The sequence below is a fragment of the Gopherus evgoodei genome, chromosome 4, assembly GCF_007399415.2.
Source record: "Gopherus evgoodei ecotype Sinaloan lineage chromosome 4, rGopEvg1_v1.p, whole genome shotgun sequence".
In the NCBI taxonomy this organism is placed as follows: domain Eukaryota; kingdom Metazoa; phylum Chordata; order Testudines; family Testudinidae; genus Gopherus; species Gopherus evgoodei.
Window position 1 is genome coordinate 65,706,347 of NC_044325.1, and position 23,243 is coordinate 65,729,589.

The 23,243-nt window shown below is 47.1% G+C and overlaps 1 protein-coding gene across 1 annotated transcript in view; it reads right to left on the minus strand.

The window, feature by feature from the left end:
* Nucleotides 1-8,239: 8,239 nt before the first annotated feature.
* Nucleotides 8,240-23,243, minus strand: part of SPTBN5 (spectrin beta, non-erythrocytic 5) — a 156,838-nt gene continuing 141,834 nt past the window's right edge. Inside the window, 7 exon segments of the mRNA XM_030560166.1 lie at nt 8,240-9,470; nt 12,549-12,676; nt 14,096-14,231; nt 15,830-15,915; nt 16,154-16,245; nt 16,680-16,766; nt 18,294-18,365. Of these exon segments, the coding sequence (XP_030416026.1) occupies nt 9,325-9,470; nt 12,549-12,676; nt 14,096-14,231; nt 15,830-15,915; nt 16,154-16,245; nt 16,680-16,766; nt 18,294-18,365 (747 nt within the window). The 3' untranslated portion in view covers nt 8,240-9,324.

Here is a 23,243-nt window from a genome sequence, read left to right on the forward strand (position 1 = left end):
AACTTCAGCTGATGTTGGCAGAGGTGGGGCAGCTGGCGAGGACCAGTGGCTGGCAAGGTGGCCAGTCAAGTGCTCAGATGGTGGAGCAAGCAAGGTGCCTTCTTTCTGGGGCGGGGAGGTGAACTCACACAGATGTGCCTCTGAACCCTGGGTCATCTCTGACCAAGGCCAGCCACTATTTGTGGAGTATGGCGAGGGAGCAGAGAGAGGCACAGAAAATGAACTTTTGGTTATAGAACTCAAGAACATGAGGCCCAGTTCCGAGGGGCAGCATCAGGGCGGTAGGCTGGCTCTACGAGGTCCAGTGCTCCTGGCAAGCCCGGTGGGGTCTGGGATGTAGGGGTAGCTGCCAAGTCCAGCAGGGTCTTGCGGCTGCTGAACAGCTCAGTGAGGGCTGGTAGGTGGGGGCAGCTACTCAGCCCTGGGGAGTCTGGGGCAGCTGATGTGGACCAGGACTGCTGCCAGGCCCCACAAGGTCCCGGCCCCAAGATACTGGATGTTTGTGAGCCTGCCCAGCTCAGTTGGTTAAACTATCAGACTTTGAATCTAAAGGTCCAGGGTTCAAGGCCCTGGTCAAGTAATGAACTAATCACTAAGATCTTAAAAATCTATGTCTTTAGAGTCCTCCTTGATGTTACTTTTGGCCCACCAGGGCTCAGTGAGGGGTACCTCCCCCTCTGCCCACTGGGCAGTCTGTTCTGGCTGCCCTGCTGGCTGGAGCTCTCCCCTGGGCTACTGCTGCTGTGCGGGGGAGGGAGCACCCGACACCATCTTCCCTGGGGCTCCTCTGGCTGCTGCTACCCTTGAGGAGGAGGGGATGAGGTTTGTTCACAAACTGAGTGACTTCTAACTCCTGCTGCTGCTGTGGGGAGCAAGGGCGTGGAGCCCTCCCCCCACTTGCCACCCGGACCTGCCTGTCTGCTTCGCCCTGTATCCATCTGGGATTGTTTGGGACTGAGTTTTACAGGAGCACATACCTCCACCCAGAGCCACCCTTCCCCAAGCCTTGCTGCATTAATTTGCCCCTTTCCCCACCTGCCCATTGCTGCCCATTTGTTCCCGCTCGCGCCCCCCCCCGATTGTTGACCTCTCGGAATTTTCCTGCCTGTTGGTGCTCCAGGCTTTGAAGGGCCAGCATGGGGCAAACAAATTTACAGTGTTTGCTACCTTGCCTGCCCCGCCCCAAACTTTGGGAGTCCTGTTGGTTGCCTGTCCCACCCTCACATTTTCAGTGCCCTACCCTGTCCCATTGCCAGCCAACTCCCCTTCTCCCCCCTACCTTCCATTGCCCCCCCACATCTCACCCTTGTGCTCAGCGCCCCCCCCCAAGTGCTTGTGCTCCCTTTCAATTACCCTCCCCGCCTCATTGGTCACAGCCCTCCTGCTGATGGTGCAGTCCCTCCCCTTCCCTGTGTAGCTGAAGGAGCCGGTATCCCCACCATGTGCCAGTACTTGCGCCCCTCCACCCCTGCACCCTCCTCCCCTGCCTAGCAGGGAGAAGTGGGAGGTCTTGCCCCTCTGCTTCCCTTCTTCTGCTGTTGCCTCGTGCCCCTTGCAAGGAGAAACTGTGGGTGGAGCCCTTCCTGCTGACTCTGGGCCCTCCTCCCCAATTTCTCCCAGCTGTCAACAGGGCTGGCTCCAGGCCTCTGCGCGACAAGCACGTGCTTGGGGTGGCATGCCGCGGGTGGCACTCTGCCGGTTGCCAAGAGGGCAGCAAGCAGCTCTGGTGGACCTCCTGCAGGCATCCATGTGGAGGGTCCACTGGGCCCGCGGCTCCAGTGGGCCTCCTGCAGGCATGCCTGCAGATGCTCCACTGGAGCCACTGGACCAGCGGACCCTCTGCAGGGATGTCTGTGGGAGGTCCACTGGAGCCATGGGACCGGCGAGCGCCCCCTGCAGCGTACCGCCATGCTTGGGGCGGCAAAATGGCTAGAGCCAGCCCTGGCTGCCAACCACCAGTCTGCCTCCTCCATTGCTCCTGCTGGGAGTAGCCCCTGTGGTGCACCCAGCTGAGCGGGTGGGCCCTGCCTCCGTCAGGGGCAGGGGCCTATCAAGAAGAGGGCGGCAGGGCCATTGCCGGGCACAGGCGAGGGAGGGCTGGGTGTTTGTGCAGAGAAAGCACAGGAAAAGGGACGTTTCAGCTCAGAACCTTCCCCTTGACAATGAGGGGGGCTGCCACCAAGCCTTCTGCCATGCCCCCTGATAGAGCCCAGCCAGTGGAACTGGCTGGGAAGGCCATGGCAGTGCAGGGGAGGGTGTCAGCCCTTTTGTCACCTGTGCCCTGCATCAGCGCCAAGGTGATTGTAAGTGGAGAGGACTCTGGGCGGCCTGGGGGGGGGGGGAGACTTCACCTTTGAGGAGAGCGAGTCTGACCCTAATCACAGAGGGGGAGGATGTCCCTTTGCCAGTGGGCCTCAGTCTGGGCAGCAGCTTGGTCATGCTACCCCCTCCTGCTCTTTCCCCCCTTGCCCCAGGCTGCCACCCCCACGCTCGAGCTTGGGGGGGGGGGTGCCCTTGGGTTCATGCAACTGCCCAGCCTCAGATGGCATCCTGCTCCTGGTGGCCGAGCCCCTGGTGGCGATGGCCAGGGCCCAAGCCCTTTGGTGCACCCCTTTTGAGGCAGGGCGGCCTCCTCCCCTCCCTGTGGGGGGGAACATGCTGCTGATGCCACCATACCTGATGCCGTGGTTGAGGGTGCTGGGCTTGTTGAAGTGCCCAGGCCTGGCGTTGGTGAGGGCCCTCTTCCTGTCCCTGCCCCTTTGGCCCCTGAGTCCAGTTGAGAGGTGATGCATCCTGGTGGCATGCTTGCTGGGGATCCTTCTCCCACCTTTACCTCCGCCTCACTTCCTGGTGCTGAGCCCAGCCCTGCTCCTGCCCCCCAGTGATGCATTGCCCACCTCCTTCCCCACCACTCCCTATATTGCCGTAGCTTCCAGAGTTGTTTTTTTCCCCTTATTCTGAGACAACCCTCAAGGACAGTTTTCGTGTCCCCCATCCCTGAACCCCTAGGGGCTGCTCTCTCTCTTCCGTTGCCCCCTCCCCCGCCAGAGCTGGAGATGGGTCACACAGTGCCAGCGCTGCAGGGTGGGGTCTTCCCCCTGTTCTCCCTTCTCCGTGGGCTGCGGGACTGCCACGGAGGCCCAACTGGAAGATGGCAGCAGGTCTGTGACCCCGTCAAGAGCTGTGCTGTGGGACGAGCTGCATCACGTCCTATTGGAAACCCGTGGCTTCAAGAGTAAGGGTAAGCTCGCTTTCCAGGGCTAGGGGGGGATTTCCATCGCATTCTCCAGGCCTGCCATCTCAGCACCCATTCGGCTGGGGTGGCCACCCTGTTCTCCCCCAACCTACAGCCTGAGGTGCTGGGGGGGTTGCCGTAGTCGTGCCAGGTCACCTACTGCACATCTGGGCCTATGTGGAGGGACTGATGTTGAAACTAGTCAACAGCTGTGCCCTGAACGCAGGCCTGGAGCGGGTGCGTTTTTCCAGCAGGTGTCCCCTTCCTTGGATCCTCATGAGTGCCTGGTCCTGGGCAGGGATTTCAATATCACCCTTGAGGACCAGGATCGCTTAAGGCTCGAGAGCAGCCAGGCTGCCACAGGCGTCCTCAGGGAGATCGTCAAACATCACTCCCTGGTGGACGTCATCTTGGTGGTGGTCATGCCAGACAATACCACCTTCACCTATGTCCAGGTGGAGGGTGGTCAGTTGCGCCACTTCCGGTTGGACTGCATTTATTTAATAATTCTTCCATCTGACACGAACCCACTCGTCCAGCATTCAGCTGGCCCTGTTCTTGGCTCGTCACTTGGTGACCATGACGGCCTCTCTCAGTTCAGAGAGGCCAGGGCTGGCCTATTGGCACTTTAATATCATCTTGCTGGAGGATGTGGGCTTTGTGGTATCCTTCCAGGAGTTCTGGCTGGCCTGGCAGGGGCAGCGGTGCACCTTTCCTTCGGCACAGCGGTGGTGGGATGTGGGGAAGGTGCGCGCACGGCTCTTCTGCCAAGACTACACCTGGGGTGCCAGCCAGGGGAGGGATGTGGTGATTGAAGCAAGAGGTCTTGGAGCTGGAGAGGCACCTGGCTGCCAGCATTGGGGATCCATCTCTCTGCGGAATGTGCCAGGAAAAGTGGGAGAAGCTCCAGGCCCTGGAGGACTATCGTGCCCAGGGTGTGTTTATTTGATCCCATATCCGTCTCCTCTAGGAGATGGATCGTGGCTCCTGCTTCTTCTACATCCTAGAGAAAAAGAGGGGGGCAAAAAAGCACATTACCTGCCTTTGGGCAGGGAGAGGCACCGCAGGAGTCCTGCCTATGCTCTGGCACTGGCTCAACACCCTGAGCCCAGTCCCGGGGATAGTTCTGGAGTGCTTCTGACCAGGACTGCACTGGATATCTGCAGGGGTCCTGAGTCTTCCCCTGGAGGAGGACGGACAGGGCATGGTCTGCCACCGCAACCAGGTCCATGTCTGCCATCTCCAGGCTCTGCAGAGACTCCTTTATGGTGCAGTCAGGCCAGCATGGAGCACGTTGATGCACGCCTTTCTCCGCTGCCTCCGAGAGCTCCAATACGACCGGCAGCACTTTATTCTCTACCCAAGGGGTCTTCCACGAGATGTCTCCGAGCTGCCAGTCTTCTACCAGGACCTCCTCCAGACCTGGAAGCTGTTCTTGATGACCAGGTCTGTTGTGGGCACCCAGGGAGCAGACCTCCTCATGGAGCTCCTGCTACACAACCCTTACCTTCATGTTTAGGTGGTGGAGTACCCCTCGATGCGCTGGTGGCTGGCCCTGGCAGAAACCACTAGACTTGGAGACCTCTTGGACTACAACAGGGGAGACTGGGTGGATCCCCGTGCGCTCAGTGGGGGCATGGGGCTCACCACCCTCCTGCACGTGCTCCAGGAGGTAGGGGCAGCCTTGTCACCTGCCTCTCATTTTTTCCTCTAGCAGGTACTGCAAGAGGGTGCTTCTTGCCCACCTCTCACCCCAGGCCCTCTGGAGTCCCGCATGCCTTCCTGGTTCCCTCCCTTCCACAATCCGAGCTGGCTGCATGCCCGGCAGCTGGGTGGCTTCTGAACTGCACCAAGAAAACAACTATACACATTCATGCTCCATGTTTCACTTCCTTACTCTCATGTTCTGCCCTGATACCAAATGGTGGGACTAGCTACCACCTGTGGAGGGTGAGGAACCCCAGTGGGCCAGCCTCTATTCCACCCATGTCCCATGTCCAGCCGGGCATATCGGTTGGTGGCTCCTCCACAGAGCTGTGAGCACGGGCCTGTACCTGGTGCGGTTCACCTCCGACACCTGCCCCTTTTGTGGCGTGAAGGAGACCCTAGTGAATGCTTATCTCAAATGTGTCAGGTTGCAGCCCCTATTCCTGCTCCTCCAGAACCTCCTGTTGAGGTTCTGGCTGCACTTTTCCCCACACCTGTTTATATTTGCATACCCTGTCCAAGGCCCCACCAAGTCGTGAGACCTCCTCATCCTGGCCCTGGCCAAAGTGTCCATCTTCAACACCAGGAGGAGGATGTTAGACAAAGGGGTGCTCTACAACTGTAGGGCCTATTTCTGCTCTTCTTCAATTGGTTCCCGGGTCCAATGGTCCCTCCCCTCCACCGCCCTGACCCTCAGGATTCAGGGTCCGGGATCGGGTGATACCAGCCGGCCAGTCCAGCAGAGCCCAGAGATGGCGTTGGGGTTGCCGTCTGGCCCCACAGGGTCTAGGGCTGCCAACTTTCTATTTGCACAAAACCGAACACCCTTGACCAGCCCCTTCTCCAAGGCCCTGCCCCCATTCACTCTATCTCCCTCCCTCTGTCACTCGTGCTCCCCCCTCACTCACTTGCTCATTTTCACTGGGCTGGTTCAGGGGGGATGAGGGCTCTGGCTGGGGATGAGGGGTTTGGGGTGCAGGAGTGTGCTCCGGGCTGGGACTGAGGGCAGGAGGGTGGGCAGGGGGGTTGGGTATGGGGGGGGGCAGCTCAGGGGTGCAGACTCTGGGCAGCACTTACCTGAAGCAGCTCCCAGAAGCAGTGGCATGTTCCCCCTCCAGCTTCTATGTGGAGTTGCAGCCAGGGGGCTCCGCATGCTGCCACATTCGCAAGCACCACAGCTGCCATTGGCCATGGTTCCTGGCCAATGGGAACTGCAGGGGCAGCTTACGGAGCCCCCTCGCTGCCCTTACAATGGAGGGTGGACATGCCAGCTGCTTCTCGGGAGCTGCGTGGGCTATCAGGGAGCATGCCAGCCACGCTGCATGTTCCGCCAATCGGACAGTAAATGACCTGGTCAGTGATGCTGACTGGAGCCACCACGATCCCTTTTTGACCTGGTGTTCTGGGTGAAAACCGGACACCTGGTTACCCTACTCGGGGTCTGTGGTTTTGGTTTGCTGCCCAGAATCCAGGGCCCCTGACTGGCCCAACAGGGTCTGGGATCTGCCCCATGGGGTAGGGATTGGGGCTGCAGGCTGGCCCCCTGGGATCCTCAGATGCCAGCAAGGCCTGCAGGGTCCAGGACTGCTGCCTGGTCCCACAGGACTGCCACCCAACTGCCCTGCCACCTGGCCTCACCCAAAGGGGTCCATGGTCCCTGCTGCGCCCCCCGTCCCTTACCCAGGGCTTCACTCCATAGAGGGGTCTGTGGGCATGAGGTGCTGGGCACAGGGGTCTATGGGAGGGTGTTGGGGAAGGGGGCACGCTGTGGTTCTCAACCTGCTGCCCAGGTAACATATTGATAAATAGGTTGAGAACCACTTATGTATCGAGTTGTGCACTTAAGATGCTTTACATCACCACATGCACTAGCACTAATAATAACAATAATTCAAACCTTAGCAGAATAGGAACTAGCCAACGCCCCACCCCACTTGAAGTGAGAGTGTGGACAATATGTCAAAGCTATGTGCCCACGTTGTCCAAATAAACACGGCTCATAGTCTGCACATCTGCATGGCCCAGTGCAGGCTGCCTAATTTGGATCCAGGTCCTCAGAGGTAAAGGATGCTGCACACAGACTTAGAGCTCCTCCTATTCCTCCTCTCCTCATAGATGAATGGACAGGGAGAGGCCAGGAATAGATAGAGTTTTGGTTCTGTGCCCCTCACCTCCAGCCATTTGTCATACTTTTTATTTTAAGCCACTGCTTGGGAAAAATGTTAGTACTTTTTACCTGCTGAAAAAGAGTCTTTTGAAGTAAAGAATTGAATAAAGTGCAATGGCCTAGTGAAAAACGTAATGCATAAACAAACATGAACAGCATTTTGTGTTTTATATTGGCTCTACTTACATTTGTTATGAGCACTCTCTAAAGTATTTGTTACAATACTTGATTTTAAGAATGGGAAGGAATGAAATTCTGTATCACAACTGTTGTTGGAGTGGGAAAACAGTGAAAAATCTCCTTTTACTTCAGTCTTTCCCAGTGGGCTGGCAGTCAAAAGCACAAAACAGGTTCTTGAAGGAGGCTATTAAGAATTCAGACAATTGAAAGATGCCATAATTTTACCACTAGGTGACTTTATTTAAATAGAAGCAGGAAAAATATTTTGATTTAAACTTTTTACTAGCAACTGAACAAGAAGTTCAAAATGAATCGATTAAAAAAATCTGAGGTTTCATTAGAACACAGTTTGCAGTTAACAACAATTAAAGGAAAACAGAATTTCCATTAATTTCCTTTGCTAGATTGACCCAAGTTTTGTATCTGTATTTTATTATTAAATCACACAGAACCCTTTGAGCATGGGTGCTGACAAATTTGAAGTATTAGCATATAGCTGCAGTAATGGTTTACCAGATGACATTCAGATTTTTCCTACCATATGCTCCCTTTCCTGGGCTTTCATCCCATGGCGATAGTTGCCATATAAAAACCTAAGACAGGTGGACTTCACTGTTATACATTATTTGCCTGTTGCAAAGGGGTGAATGCATCTCCCCTCAAACAGCCTCAGAAATTGCCATCTAAACACAGCTTCTAAAGTAGGGGTAGGCAACCTATGGCACACATGCCGAAGGCGGTACACGAGCTGATTTTCAGTGGCACTCACACTGCCCAGGGCCTGGCCACCGGTCCAGCGGACTCTGCATTTTAATTTAATTTTAAATGAAACTTCTTAAACATTTTAAAAATCTTATTTACTTTACATACAACATTAGTTTAGTTATATATTATAGACCTATAGAAAGAGACCTTCTAAAAACATTGAAATGTATTACTGGCATGTGAAACCTTAAATTAGAGTGAATAAATCAAGACTCGGCACACTGCTTCTGAAAGGTTGCTGACCCCTGTTCTAAAGTTTTTAACTTTGCATGATTATTTGGCTAGCATCACACACAAGTATACATCATTTTTAGGGAGGTCACTCATTTTAGTTCCACAGTTACTTACGTTCCATTCAAATCTGGTGCCCCTCCCTTTTATTATTAAAAATTATTTGCATAATAAATAAAGAATCCTGAAACTGAGGGTATAGACAGAGCTGTAGACAGTAAATTGAATCCCACAGCATTTTGAAGTTCTTGAATGAATTGTTTTTGGCAGTTGATGGGGAGCTCTGCAAGAATCTAGCAACACCTGAAAGTTTAATATGAGTAGGAAATATTTCTCTCTCTTTTTCCATAGTGACAGCTAAAAGCATTGCAGAAACAATTCTTGTCACTTCATGGAATGATTCCATGTTCTTACACTTCTGTACTATGATTCCACAGAGTGCCACTCACAACAGTAATGGCAAGCTGTGTGCATTTAAGCTTTCACAACTGTACACAATGGAATCAACAGCACCTTTCTTTTAGAACTTAGAGGTAAAATAAGACATTGGGTGGATACATTGTGTGGAGTGGGGGGGAAGGGGTGAATACACTAATGGTTTATCTATGGAGATTTGGGATCATAGTGCAGCTTATGCAATAGGTGGATACAAATTCAATTGTATCTCATTTTGGTCCCTGGTAGACATTAGTCATCATCACACAATTTGCCATGACAGGTGGGAATAAGGAGTATACCTGACATTAGCCAGCACTATTATTTCCTCACATTCATGAGCATTCAATTTAAATAAAAGCCTTCTGTAGGCCTGGTAGAACCAGGTAGATTGATCCACCCAAGTTCAATTTGTTAAAACAGTGACAGTTCTATTCTTTTCCAAGTGCTGTGTCTTTTCCCAATGCTTGAGCATTCCCTTCTCCCATACACATTTCACTTGCTCACTGTCCATCTGGACTCCAAGGCAATAGGGTGCTATGACAGGGAAGAGTCTGTCTCATCCAGAAAACTGACGAGTGCGCGCTCTCTTGTGCTGCTGCTCTTACTTTTTGGAAAAAAGCTTTTGAAAGACATTCTTATCTTTCTTGTGTTTCTCCTTCCTGCCCTCAATCGCTAGATCTTCCTTCGTCTGGGTCAGTGGATTTGCTAAGCACTTGGTCTGCACACTCTGATCCTCAGCCTTGGCTCCTGAAAAAGAATTAGTGCTGTATTCATTTTCCTGGGATAGGGAACACCGAAATATGGGCTTCTCCTAACATGTGCATGTCAAGGAGGCTCTCGCTAGGTCTCCCTACAACAGGCTAACCCAAGTCATTTCATAGCATTAGCATCCACACCTTAATTCTCAATTGCCATAGCCCTTCTTCCCTGCTGTTGATTGGTAGGAGCTACGGTGATGTAACTTTGAATTCCAGAGGGCCCTGGGAGAGGGAGGTGATGCTAGCATGGTACACATACCACTACCCAAAAGTCTAGTGTCCTCTTCATGATGCTTCACAGTGCCAGATGCCATAGGTAAAACTCCTCCTTGGACAATGGCTTGTGCCATTAGCCCAAGAAGCATCATATTTAACTTTTATTCACAGTCCTGGAAAGCATAAAGCTTTCCCATGGCAGTGCCCTCTGCTAAAAAGAGCTGGCACCTCATGATATGGTTGCAGGCTTTTTATGGTATTGCTTTAGTATCATGTAGCTGCTTTGCTGGGTGCACTGTGGAGCACATGGAAGAAAAGCTAACAATTTGTGTATGTCTGACACACTTCTCAGTTGTAGAAATGTAAGAACTGTGAGAAAGACCAACAAGCAGTGCAATGAGAACATGAAAGGACTTTGTACAGACACTATTATTGGAGGTGTCTTTTTCAGCTCTCATCACCCCTCAAGGACTCCCAGTATGTTTCCTAGTCAATCTAGGTTCCCACCAGGATGATGTGAATGTAGAATCACTCCAGCTTTGTAAACTATCCCAGGGGAGATTTCAGGCACCTGGATTTCCTTTGTGAGCTCCTGCTCTCAGTGTTTACAATGATAGTCTTTTTTTAGTGGTGTCTCAAACTATCTAGGGGGAAGTTTGCTATATGTAAGCTTTCTGTGTAATCTTAGAGAGCAGAGATAGTAAGGAACTAGGAAACAAAAAGCTAGTTTTGATATGTTGTAAACATTAAAGATTGGGGACACTCTGCAACTCTTGCTGATAGTGACAATTGCATGAGTCTAGCTGCAGGGACTATATGGTATATTTTAACTAGGTTACCTCTGTAACAATAAGGGTGTAGAGACTTCAGTGTGAGAACAGATTTAAAACCCCAAAATAAACAGTTAAATCAATTGATTGCATGCAATGGTGTTGTATTAATATATATATCAAGCACAGCCTTTTATGAAAGTTTGCAGTGTTCTAAACAATCATTATGAGATACACATGCAGGCTATGATCATGAATTTATGTATTTGTATATATAGAAAACAACGTTGCAACTTCAGCTCCACTTCAAAGCAGGGCAATGAGTAGTCAGGAAGATAGGAACACCTCCCAAAGTGTCTACAAGAAACCAGCTTCAAGTAACTATCCATTTTCCAGGCCAGGAAGGGACACCGGAGGCCCATTACAGTGAATAGAAAGACATAGAGACAACTTGAGACTGAAAGGAAAACCCCCGCCTTTGGAAAACGAGAAAGACAGTAGTTTTTCCCACTTTGAGTATCTATAGTGACTGAAGGAAAAAACCAGGAAACCCTTTTAAAATGCAAAGGGTTGAACTGAAGACCATCCAGAACTCTGGGGACAGTCTCGAGGTGGGAGGCTGTCTATGAATGCTGGATCCCTCCTAAAGCTTGGGATACTGTTTTAAGGCAGTAAGTAACTCTTAGTAGAAAAGAGATTTTATTTAATATGAATGTGTAAAGTGTGAGGTTTATTAGGTCACACTCCTCTATGTGAATATGCACAACTGCTCCATGAGTGTTCAGATGGGTTGTCCACAGTTCACACCTGACCACCCAATCCCATTCATTTGGCAGAGGGGACTCGGTGTTCAGATAAACACTGAAAAGCATGTGGCATTTGTGTGTCCAAACCAATACTGAAGAAGAAAAAAAAGAATAAATGGACAGAATAAACTCTTCTCACATCTTCTTTATGGATTCCCGTCCTCTTCCTCATTCACCGAACAGTCAATGATACTTACTGGCATGATAAAATACTCTCTTACATTTAGATAACACCTTTCCTCCAGAAGGATCCCGCAGTACTTCACTAACATTTCAGCTATAGTGGAAGTGGGAAATAGCAGCTGCTTTAAAAAAATGCACAGTAAGACTACACAACCTCAATTTGACCTCCAATGTGTACGCATTATGATACACTATTTAATTACGCAATCACATACTTTTTCTTTTTCCACTGGACCTCTGCCTCATTTGGTGCCCAGGATGGACAGTGCTCAGATACTGAACATCTATTTGATACTTTGTTTTCCCCTCTTTGTTCAGTGTGTGCCCTCAGGTCTTATACACTGCACCCTATTCACACCCAGCTCTGGAGACAGGATCATTACTTTTCTCATAGGCTTTTCTGTGAGGCTCATCACTGCAGTATCTGAGTGCCTCGTAAACATTAACATTACCAGAAACAAACATGAATGAATTTATTTTCACAACAGCCCTCGGAGGTGAGGGATTATCATTCCTGTTTTTACAGATGGGAAACTGAGGCACAGAACCACTATGGTCAAACATGAGCACTGTCCACTGAATGAAGCAGGGATCCCGTGGAAAAAATAGTATGTCATCATGTAATTAAAGGCTGTCATGACACGTACGCACCAGACAGCTGAATTAAAGGTTGCACATGAAACCTGAATTCTGGCATTTCCTAATTTTTGAGTACTTGACACTGAAAGCCTCACCTTCTTTTGACATAGATTTTTGTGTGTTTAATCTATATATAGATACAGATATATTATGACAGACTGAGAGATAGCCTGAAAACAAGCACCCTGTATTTCATATTCCCAATAAAGAGAAAACTACTGTAGGAGTGAAACCAGAAGACGGGCAGATCTATGGCACATGAAGTATAATGATCAACTAAAATAAGCTCCTGGGGAAAGTCACTAAGTCAAAATGTATTAGTAAATTTCCAGAGAAAGTGAAAAAGCAGAGGGATTAAGACATAGCAGGTTTCCTCCTCCTACATTTTGAAACATGATTTCTCAATCTCAGTACTGTGCTTTTCACACAGATCAAGGCAGAGTTTCTTATTACCCATGTCTGCAGGGTTCTGGACAGAGGTGGAGCTTGGTGTCTTCATAATCCCATGTGTGTCTCCCTCTGATTCCCTGGGAATGTTTGCAGATTCTGTCTCTTGCCTGACTTTGAAAGAAGGAGTTCTCCTATCAACAAATAGCATCACAGAATCTCAGTGACATTTCAGACATGAATTACATCAGTAAGTAAAAGTAAGCATTCGGGAACAATTCAGTCATGCAACCATTTCAAAAGCAAAATAACCACCGAACAGAATAGATGTGTTGTGTATACATATGTGCATTAATATAGCCAGTCTGCAATATAGATTAGGAGTAACTTTGCAAAATGCATCTACCCACTCACCTCTGGTGAATTACTTTATTTGAAGGACAAATAAAATATTAGTAATTATTTTATCATCATTTATCACAATGGTATAATGGGGGTAAACAGATTTTGTGACTGGACTGGAAATATTCTGGACAATTTTGCAAGTTTGATACTAGTCACTAGGTTTGTGTTATGTCTTTTGGTCAAATAGTCAGTTTCCCATTTATCCTAATGGGAACAACATGAGTAAATCGGAGTTTGTACGGCAATCACAGCTGGTACTCCTTGACAACATCTATACAGAGAAGAAGGATAGTCTTGTGCTTCAGGCATTGGATTCAGGAGACCTGCATTCATTTCCTAGCTGTGCAGTAGACTTCCTGTGTGACCTAGGGTAAGTCACAATCTCTCTGTGCCTCAGTGCCTCACTAGTCAAAAGGAGGAGAATAATTCTTCCCTATTCCACGGGGGAATGGCAAGAATAAATTCCTAAATATTTGTTGAATTACTCTTGTGATGGTAAGGACACTCTCTGCAATTCTCTGGTAAACTCAGTGAAATCTTTAGCAATTCTAACGTTGCAGTTCTAATCACATTAACAGGCACGAGGTAGTAAGTTCTCCTGCAAAACACAAGGAGTCGGATGGGACAATCAAACTAGTCTTTTTGGTTTCCATGATACCGTGTGTGCTATAGCATGCCAGGAGCCTATGGATTTTCACAGGTCTATGGCTCACACAGCTGATGAAGTTTAGGCACACAGATCCTTCCAGTACAATAGACTAGACAATATGGGGCTGTTTTCACGTCATAACTGATAAAATTTCTGCACACTCCATTTGCAGCAGAAATGGATTTACAGATTTTTCTACCACAGAGACACAAACAGTATGTTCAAACACTGCATTTGGATACTCAGATTCACACTTGAATATGTAAAGAGGCCATTGTGTGCCAAGTTTTAGTTCATCACCCAAGGGGAGGATTTGGATGACCTCGTTAAGGACCCCTATTGGAAAATTGCATTTAGCATGTTGTAACTGTCAAAATGAACTGAATCAGAGAAGTTACTGCATAATATAGTCCTGGGGGCTGTGTGCTACTGAAATACTGAAAACTAAGCAGGTCTTTTTAATACCAAGCCTGTCTGTCTCGCATCATCCTGTCTTTGAGCACTACCTAGCTACTGGCAAGAATGAAATCAGACCAGTTCGGCAGAATACAGTCCCCACCTGAGTAGTAAGCCTCTACTGGTTTGTCTTTCAGCTGGCCCTCTACCTGGGAAGTTCCAAGGTCTGGTCTGAGGACTCTCTGTATTTGGAGCGACTGGTTGTGCCATCAGTTTAGAACCATAACTGTTACTGTGGCCTGCAGGGTCCAAGAAAATACAGGAAATACATTTGAATCAGAGCTAGAGGCAGAGTCAGTCATTTCTATATCCACTGCATATCACTGCATTCCTGTCCTTTTTCATTATGTCACAGAAGCCATCACTGCTTACTGAGCTTTTCAGAATAAGGATTGGACGCACAAGGGAGCAACCAAGAGCCAAGGGCCCTGTCTACATGAAGGCTGGAAAAAATGTAAGAAGCCATTGCGTATTTCTCCCCAGCCAGTATCTTGACTCAAGCCACACTACAACAAAGAGGCTGCTTTCAATGTCACTCTGGGGACTCTACCGTTAGGTGCCCCAGGGTATGTCTACACTGCAATTAAAAACCCATGGCTGGCCCGTGCCAGCTGATGCAGGCTTGCAGGGCTTGGGCTAAGGGGCAGGTGATCAGGCTCAGGTTGCGGCCAGGGCTTTGGACCCTGAGAGGTGGGAGGGTCCCAGAGCTCAGGGTGCAGCCTGACCCAGAATGTCAACACCACAATTAAACAGCCCCTTAGCCGGAGCCCCATGAGCCCAAGTCAGCTGGAACGGGACAGACTTGGGTGTCCAATTGCAGTGTAGACGTACCCTTCATGTCAGCTATCAAGTGCCTTGGTGTGCACTGTTCTGTATCGGTAACACACACCAGCAGGATCCTAGAAATCTTTGCCATGGAAAAATGCGAAAAAACATGGAATTTGCATTGTTACAGAGAATCTTTAGTTTTTATATTTTCTGAAAAAATAAAAACATATATTAACTATTAACTACATTTTACTAAACATACCAGTGTCACTTATTCAATGCATGCAACCTCACACTCTTGTGGTTGATTTCTGAACGCACTTTACATTTGTATAGCTAAACATACTCCAATAAACTGCATCTGGTGTACAGAGGTTAGTTACCAATGGCATAGCGGGGTTCATGTTTTAATGCATCTCAGATTTCATGTCAGCCTCCAGACATGAATAATTAAAGTTATGAAAAGATGCCAAAAATTGTAAAAATCACTGTTAAAGACCATGTCACTTGGCAAGGACAAATTTCATGCCGATGGTAATGTGCTGTTCTGTACTGTATGCAGCAAGGCTGTAGATTATGTTCAAAAGCAGACAAATGTAGAATACATGGAAAGCATTAAACTTTAACTAAATGCAAAGAAATGAAAACAAGAGGCTGAAACAGTAGGGCAATCGACAACAGTAAACAATGCACTCTGACTGGATCATTCTGTTCATTTTATTTTGTAATAATGACTGATGGCCCTAGTAGGCTTTGAACCTGCTTAAAAATTGAAAATATATCAATAAAACATTGTGTTCAACTGATACCTATATATATTGTGGCTCAGGAAGTTCAGTGTTTCATTTTAATTGTGGAAAATCATGGATTCTTATTTTTTTTTTAAATCACAGACTTTTTAAAAAAATCACAGAAAACTAGGCTCCCCACAGATGAGACACTCAAACACATTTAAAGGAAGAGCACCACACAAGGGACAGCTTGTGATTTCAACGTCCTTTAGTTCCTCACCCCTCCTGTCATCATCACTAAACTAAACAATTACCCCTTAAAATGAATGATGATCTACCTATATCACTCCTAAGTGCTTGTATCCATTCATCCATCAGCTTCTGAGAACGTGCTGCAAAGTAGTATTCTGCCCCATCGCTCAACCTGTAAACAGCAGGGATAGGAAGAAGGGCATTCAAATTAGTCTAAAAGTCTACATTATTGTCCTATCGAGAAAGGCAGGAACTGCAGTATCTGCAAATTCCTACACAGACAGCACTCTTCAGCTTTGCCATACCACAACGTTTTTTGAGATAGGCTTGGATGAGTATGGCTGTAAGTAGTTGCAACATTGCAGAGCAGCCAGACCTGTTTTGCTAGCAGGTCTATGAGTATGATTTACCGTAAACTAAAGGTGTTCTCTTTCCTGGCATAGTCAGTCAGCCTCTCACACTTGGCACCAGCAACACTGATTGATGGGATTGTGGTTACGTTCTGAAGGAGGAAGAGATTACAGTGAATGTCCTAATTGCCCTTCCTTTTAGGATTCAATCTCATCCACACACTGTGAGCACACACTGATACCATCATTCATACTATTCCTAACACAGGCAGTAAGCCCCCTGGTAGGAAGAACTATACAAGATCCATCCTTCATACAGTTTGAAGAACTGGTACTTCATTGTGTATTGAAGGCATTAATCAAACAAGACAATGTTCAATAAATCTCAAAAGCCCTCTTCTCAACCTTATAGCTGGAAGCTGCACCAATCAGACTAAGTTTCGAACAACTGATGCATGAAAGAAATTAATCCCCTTCTAATCCTATGTTTTCTTTTTAAAGAAATTGGGAGATTAGAATGGAAAAACAGGGAACAAATCTTAAACCACCTTTGGAGATTACCTGACAGATTCAAGAAACAAATTACCTTGGACGCTTCGGTTTCATCATTGTAGAAGTTAAGTTTTTGTTTGTTGAGTTTTACATAATAGGAGTTCCAAGACCTGGAGTGTGGCTACATGAATAAAGAGGATAATAAAATGTAATCACAACAGTATCTGTAGTTACATCCAATGACATCCATTTCTATATGCAGCTTCTAGCCATGCAGCTTGGGGCTGGGACCTCATCAGCTCTCACAAGCCAAGAGTGGTCAATCTAGGCTATTTCTAAGGAAACCCAACGCACTGTAAGAATTGGTTTTAGTGATTCCATCAGTGGAGCCACATAAATCAGTGCTGAACTAATGACACAGCCTGGTGGAAGCAGGCACTAAATAGTTGGTTCCTTCTATCTTTTAGGAAGACTATAAACCCAGCATTCTATTTCTGCTTGTTGAAGACGCCATTTCGCTTTATCTAATTGGAGAGTTGGCTCTAGTGCGCTATCCATATTCCAGTTTTGGTCATTATAATCTGCCTAAAGTTTCAATGTAATGTGGATATCAAATTCTTCCCCACTTACAGGGCAATCTTTTAAAAGCAGCTGCTACATTCCACCCCAGAAGGTGGTTGTATGTCAGCAACAAGTGACACGTTTGTGAAATGTTATAGGATCCTTCTGGATGGAAGGTGCTGTCTAAATGTAAGATGATATTATTTTATTGTGCCAAGAGTTCTCTGGTGAATGAGAGAAGAAGGGGGAATTGTTAAGGAAGATGTGAGGAGAATTTATGTTATGAATGTATTCTATTTCTTTTTTTTGTGTGGGTAGCTGAGATGAGAATTCACTAACATAGTTAATGTAACTTGGGGTTTCACCTGCGTATCCTTAACAGGGTGACAGTAGATTCTATTTTGCATAGGAAATAAAGACCAGTGTGGATTTGCTTAGGTCAGGTTAGAAGTTTCAGATAAAGAATTATTTCCAGGGATCAGTCTAAGAGTTCTGTCTATGTCCAAGGCTCACACAGACTCTGTTAGCAAAAATCTATGCACTGGTAGATAGTGACTGAGAAAACATGCACAGAAATTTCCCAGCTGTGGTAAATATACCACTGCTACTTCATTGATGCAAACCCTGCCCTGGAAGTGGAATTCTATTTTAGGGTAAGAGGGGAATTCAATCTTTAATTTCATTCAGACTTGGACATGCTGAAACTATCCCACCAATGTACTACCCAACCATCAACTGGAAGAAACACCCTCTTCTAATATGAGCAGAAATTAATATCCAAGCTCATTAAATAAGAGGCTCTTTCTGCCATCAGGGCTTCACTCTTTTTGAAGAGGATTTTAGTCTACATGTTCATTTAGTCCCAGGTTCTAGTAAGTGCCCCATCAATGGGAACTAAGCCTGAACTGGAAGATCCCTCAGATAAGTGAATTCAGACATCTTGTTCATTCCACGCCTCATCTAATACCCACTGAAATCAAGGGAGTCCTTTCACTGGCTTCTGTGGGAACTGTATCAAGAGCTCAGTTCTGAAAGCCTCACCAGTGAAGGTTCACTGCCCCGACCCCCACCAAGTCAGGTTCTGTAGCTATTTGGTCATAATGTAACTCATGGTGGCTGAACATGAAGTGAGTGCATCTGATTCTACCTGCTTCCGTCCTGGAAGAAGCTGGTCCCTTTTTTCTAGTAAGCCCTCCATGTTCTGGTGACTTACAGAAACCTGAAACACACAAGAACATTACAGTTTCACTTCGAAGAAGTCTTTTCAAAACTTCAGAAGCAACTGTGAGATATATCCCAAACAGGCCATTGTTTTCCCTTTAGCCTTTGCCTTTTCTATAGTATTTTATAATACATATGCAATACATTATTTTATTATATTTCTATAACAATTTATTATGCTATTCTGGCATGTCCGGGGATCAATGTCATTAACACTACCATTCCACTTGTTCACCAATAAAGTACCATTAAGAGATCCTTAAAAATCCTCATATGGTCCCCCTATATCCATTAGTACTGGTCTGACCAGTTATTGTAGATCAGTGTAATTTAATAATAAACTTTAACTAAAAGCAGCAAAGAATCCTGTGGCACCTTATAGACTAACAGACGTTTTGGAGCATGAACTTTCGTGGGTGAATACCCACTTCGTCAGATGCATGTAGTGGAAATTTCCAGGGGCAGGTATATAATTATATATATATAATTTCCAGGGGCAGGCAAGCTAGAGATAATGAGGTTAGTTCAATCAGGGAGGATGAGGCCCTGTTCTAGCAGTTGAGGTGTGAAAACCAAGGGAGGAGAAACTGGTTTTGTAGTCGGCAAGCCATTCAGAGTCTTTGTTTAATCCTGAGCTGATAGTGTCCTGAAGCTCAGCAGTTTCTCTTTGAAGTCTGGTCCTGAAGTTTTTTAGCTGCAGGATGGCCACCTTAAGGTCTGCTATAGTGTGGCCAGGGAGGTTGAAGTGTTCTCCTACAGGTTTTTGTATATTGCCATTCCTAATATCTGATTTGTGTCCATTTATCCTTTTCCATAGCGACTGTCCAGTTTGGCCGATGTACGTAACAGAGGGGCATTGCTGGCATACAATGGCATATATTACACTGGTGGACGTGCAGGTGAATGAACCAGTGATGGTATGACTGATCTAGTTAGGTCCTGTGATGGTGTCGCCGGTGTAGATATGTGGGCAGAGTTGGCATCGAGGTTTGTTGCATGGATTGGTTCCTGAGCTAGAGTTACTATGGTGCGGTGTGCAGTTACTGGTGAGAATATGTTTCAGGTTGGCAGGCTGCCTGTGGGTGAGGACTGGCCTGCCACCCAAGGCCTGTGAAAGTGTGGGATTATTGTCCAGGATGGGTTGTAGATCCCTGATGATGCGTTGGAGGGGTTCTAGCTGGGGACTGTATGTGATGGCCAGTGGAGTCCTGTTGGTTTCTTTCTTGGGTTTGTCTTGCAGTAGGAGGCTTCTGGATACACGTCTGGCTCTGTTGATCTGTTTCCTTATTTTTTTGTGCGGGTGTTGTAGTTTTGAGAATGCTTGGTGGAGATATTGTAGGTGTTGGTCTCTGTCTGAGGGGTTAGAGCAGATTCAATTGTACCTCAGAGCTTGGCTGTAGACAATGGATCGTGTGATGTGCTTGGGAAGGAAGCTGGAGGCATGAAGGTAGGCATAGCGGTCGATAGCTTTTCGGTATAGGGTGGTGTTAATGTGACCATCACTTATTTGCACCATGGTGTCCAGGAAGTGGACCTCCCGTGTAGATTGGTCCAGGCTGAGGTTGATGGTGGGGTGGAAGCTGTTGAAATCGTGGTGGAATTTTTCCAGAGTCTCCTTCCCATGAGTCCAGATGATGAAGATGTCATCAATGTAGCGTAGGTACAGAAGGGGCGTGAGTGGACGAAAGCCGAGGAAGCGTTGTTCCAGGTCGGCCATAAAAATATTGGCATATTGTGGGGCCATGCGGGTGCCCATAGCGGTGCCACTGATCTGGAGATACATATTGTCATCAAATTTGAAATAGTTGTGTGTGAGGATAAAGGCACAGAGCTCAGCAGCCAGTTGTGCTGTGGCATCATCAGGGATACTGTTCCTGACAGCTTGTATTCAGGACAACACTGAACAGCGCACTGATACACAGGTACCCTCCCACCAACAGCACAAGAAGAAGAACTCCACATGGACTCCTCCTGAGGGTCGAAATGACAGTCTGGACCTATACATTGAATGCTTCCACCGATGTGCACAGGCAGAAATTGTGGGAAAACAACATCGCTTGCCTCATAACCTAAGTCATGCAGAACGCAATGCCATCCTCAGCCTCAGAAACCACCCTGACATTATCATCAAAGAGGCTGATAAAGGAGGTGCTGTTGTCATCATGAACAGGTCTGACTACCAAAAGGAGGCCACCAGACAACTCTCCAACACCAAATTCTACAGGCCATTCCCTCAGATCCCACTGAGGAATACACTAAGAAACTGCAACATCTACTCAGGACACTCCCTACACTAACACCGGAACAAATCAACATACCCTTAGAGCCCCGACCAGGGTTATTCTATCCACTACCCAAGATCCACAAACCTGCAAATCCTGGATGCCCCATCATCTCGGGCATTGGCACTCTCACTGAAGGATTGTCTGGATATGTGGACTCTCTACTCAGACCCTATGCCATCAGTGCTCCCAGCTATCTCCGTGACACCACTGATTTCCTGAGGAAACTACAATGCATTGGTGACCTTCCAGAAAACACTATCCTAGCCACCATGGACGTATAGGCTCTCTACACAAACATCCCACACACTGACGGAATACAAGCTGTCAGGAACAGTATCCCTAATGATGCCACAGCACAACTGGCTGCTGAGCTCTGTGCCTTTATCCTCACACACAACTATTTCAAATTTGATGACAATATGTATCTCCAGATCAGTGGCACCGCTATGGGCACCCGCATGGCCCCACAATATGCCAATATTTTTATGGCCGACCTGGAATAACGCTTCCTCGGCTTTCGTCCACTCACGCCCCTTCTGTACCTACGCTACATTGATGACATCTTCATCATCTGGACTCATGGGAAGGAGACTCTGGAAAAATTCCACCACGATTTCAACAGCTTCCACCCCACCATCAACCTCAGCCTGGACCAATCTACACGGGAGGTCCACTTCCTGGACACCATGGTGCAAATAAGTGATGGTCACATTAACACCACCCTATACCGAAAAGCTATCGACCGCTATGCCTACCTTCATGCCTCCAGCTTCCATCCCGGGCACATCACACGATCCATTGTCTACAGCCAAGCACTGAGGTACAATTGAATCTGCTCTAACCCCTCAGACAGAGACCAACACCTACAATATCTCCACCAAGCATTCTCAAAACTACAATACCCGCACAAAAAAATAAGGAAACAGATCAACAGAGCCAGACGTGTATCCAGAAGCCTCCTACTGCAAGACAAACCCAAGAAAGAAACCAACAGGACTCCACTGGCCATCACATACAGTCCCCAGCTAGAACCCCTCCAACGCATCATCAGGGATCTACAACCAATCCTGGACAATAATCCCACACTTTCACAGGCCTTGGGTGGCAGGCCAGTCCTCACCCACAGGCAGCCTACCAACCTGAAACATATTCTCACCAGTAACTGCACACTGCACCATAGTAACTCTAGCTCAGGAACCAATCCATGCAACAAACCTCGATGCCAACTCTGCCCACATATCTACACCGGCGACACCATCACAGGACCTAACCAGATCAGCCATACTTTCACTGGTTCATTCACCTGCACGTCCACCAGTGTAATATATGCCATTGTATGCCAGCAATGTCCCTCTGTTACGTACATCGGCCAAACTGGACAGTCGCTATGGAAAAGGATAAATGGACACAAATCAGATATTAGGAATGGCAATATACAAAAACCTGTAGGAGAACACTTCAACCTCCCTGGCCACACTATAGCAGACCTTAAGGTGGCCATCCTGCAGCAAAAAAACTTCAGGACCAGACTTCAAAGAGAAACTGCTGAGCTTCAGGACACTATCAGCTCAGGATTAAACAAAGACTCTGAATGGCTTGCCGACTACAAAACCAGTTTCTCCTCCCTTGGTTTTCACACCTCAACTGCTAGAACAGGGCCTCATCCTCCCTGATTGAACTAACCTCATTATCTCTAGCTTGCCTGCCCCTGGAAATTATATATATATAATTATATACCTGCCCCTGGAAATTTCCACTACATGCATCTGACGAAGTGGGTATTCACCCACGAAAGCTCATGCTCCAAAACGTCTGTTAGTCTATAAGGTGCCACAGGATTCTTTGCTGCTTTTACAGATCCAGACTAACACAGCTACCCCTCTGAAACTTTAACTAGTTAATGTTCTTCTCTAAATAATCTGTTTTGTCAATATATCCTCTCATACATGAGTCCCTCAATTCTATTGATCATTCCTGCTGCTTTATTTTGCACTGTCTGACTTCTATGGTTACATTTCTGCATTCCAATGAGGTAACAAAACCAGGACACTGGATTCCAAATGTAATCTCAGTGTTTCCGTGACTATTATGCTGCTGCTTACTGATTTACATGCTATATCTCTCTTAAAACAAATCTAGCCAATATTCTATTAGCTTTCTTTACTGCTGTTGCAAAAAATAATCCTTTGTTTGATTGTTATACGGCAATTTGTGTCATAACATCATCATTTAGCATTCAGAAAAGGGTGCTCAATGCACAGATATTGATAATAGAGAATAAAACAACTAGTATATTATAGGTGGTACAGGTAGCAAAACCTACAATTCAGGTTCCCCAACATTTTTCATAATATTAATCTGTTTTAATGTGCTCTTAACTTTGCCAAACTTTAATCACTCAGGCTGAAATTTTTGATTGTGGGTGGCTGCCTGAGGCTGACGCTTTTGGAAAAAATGTCAGTAAAACTGGTTTAGCTATTCTCAAAACGAGATATGCGAAAAATATATTGTTTTGCTCATTTTAAAAAAAGACTGGGAGGTAGAGAAGAAGTTGAAGAAGATGGCACAAGTGGAAAGATTGGGACAAAGAG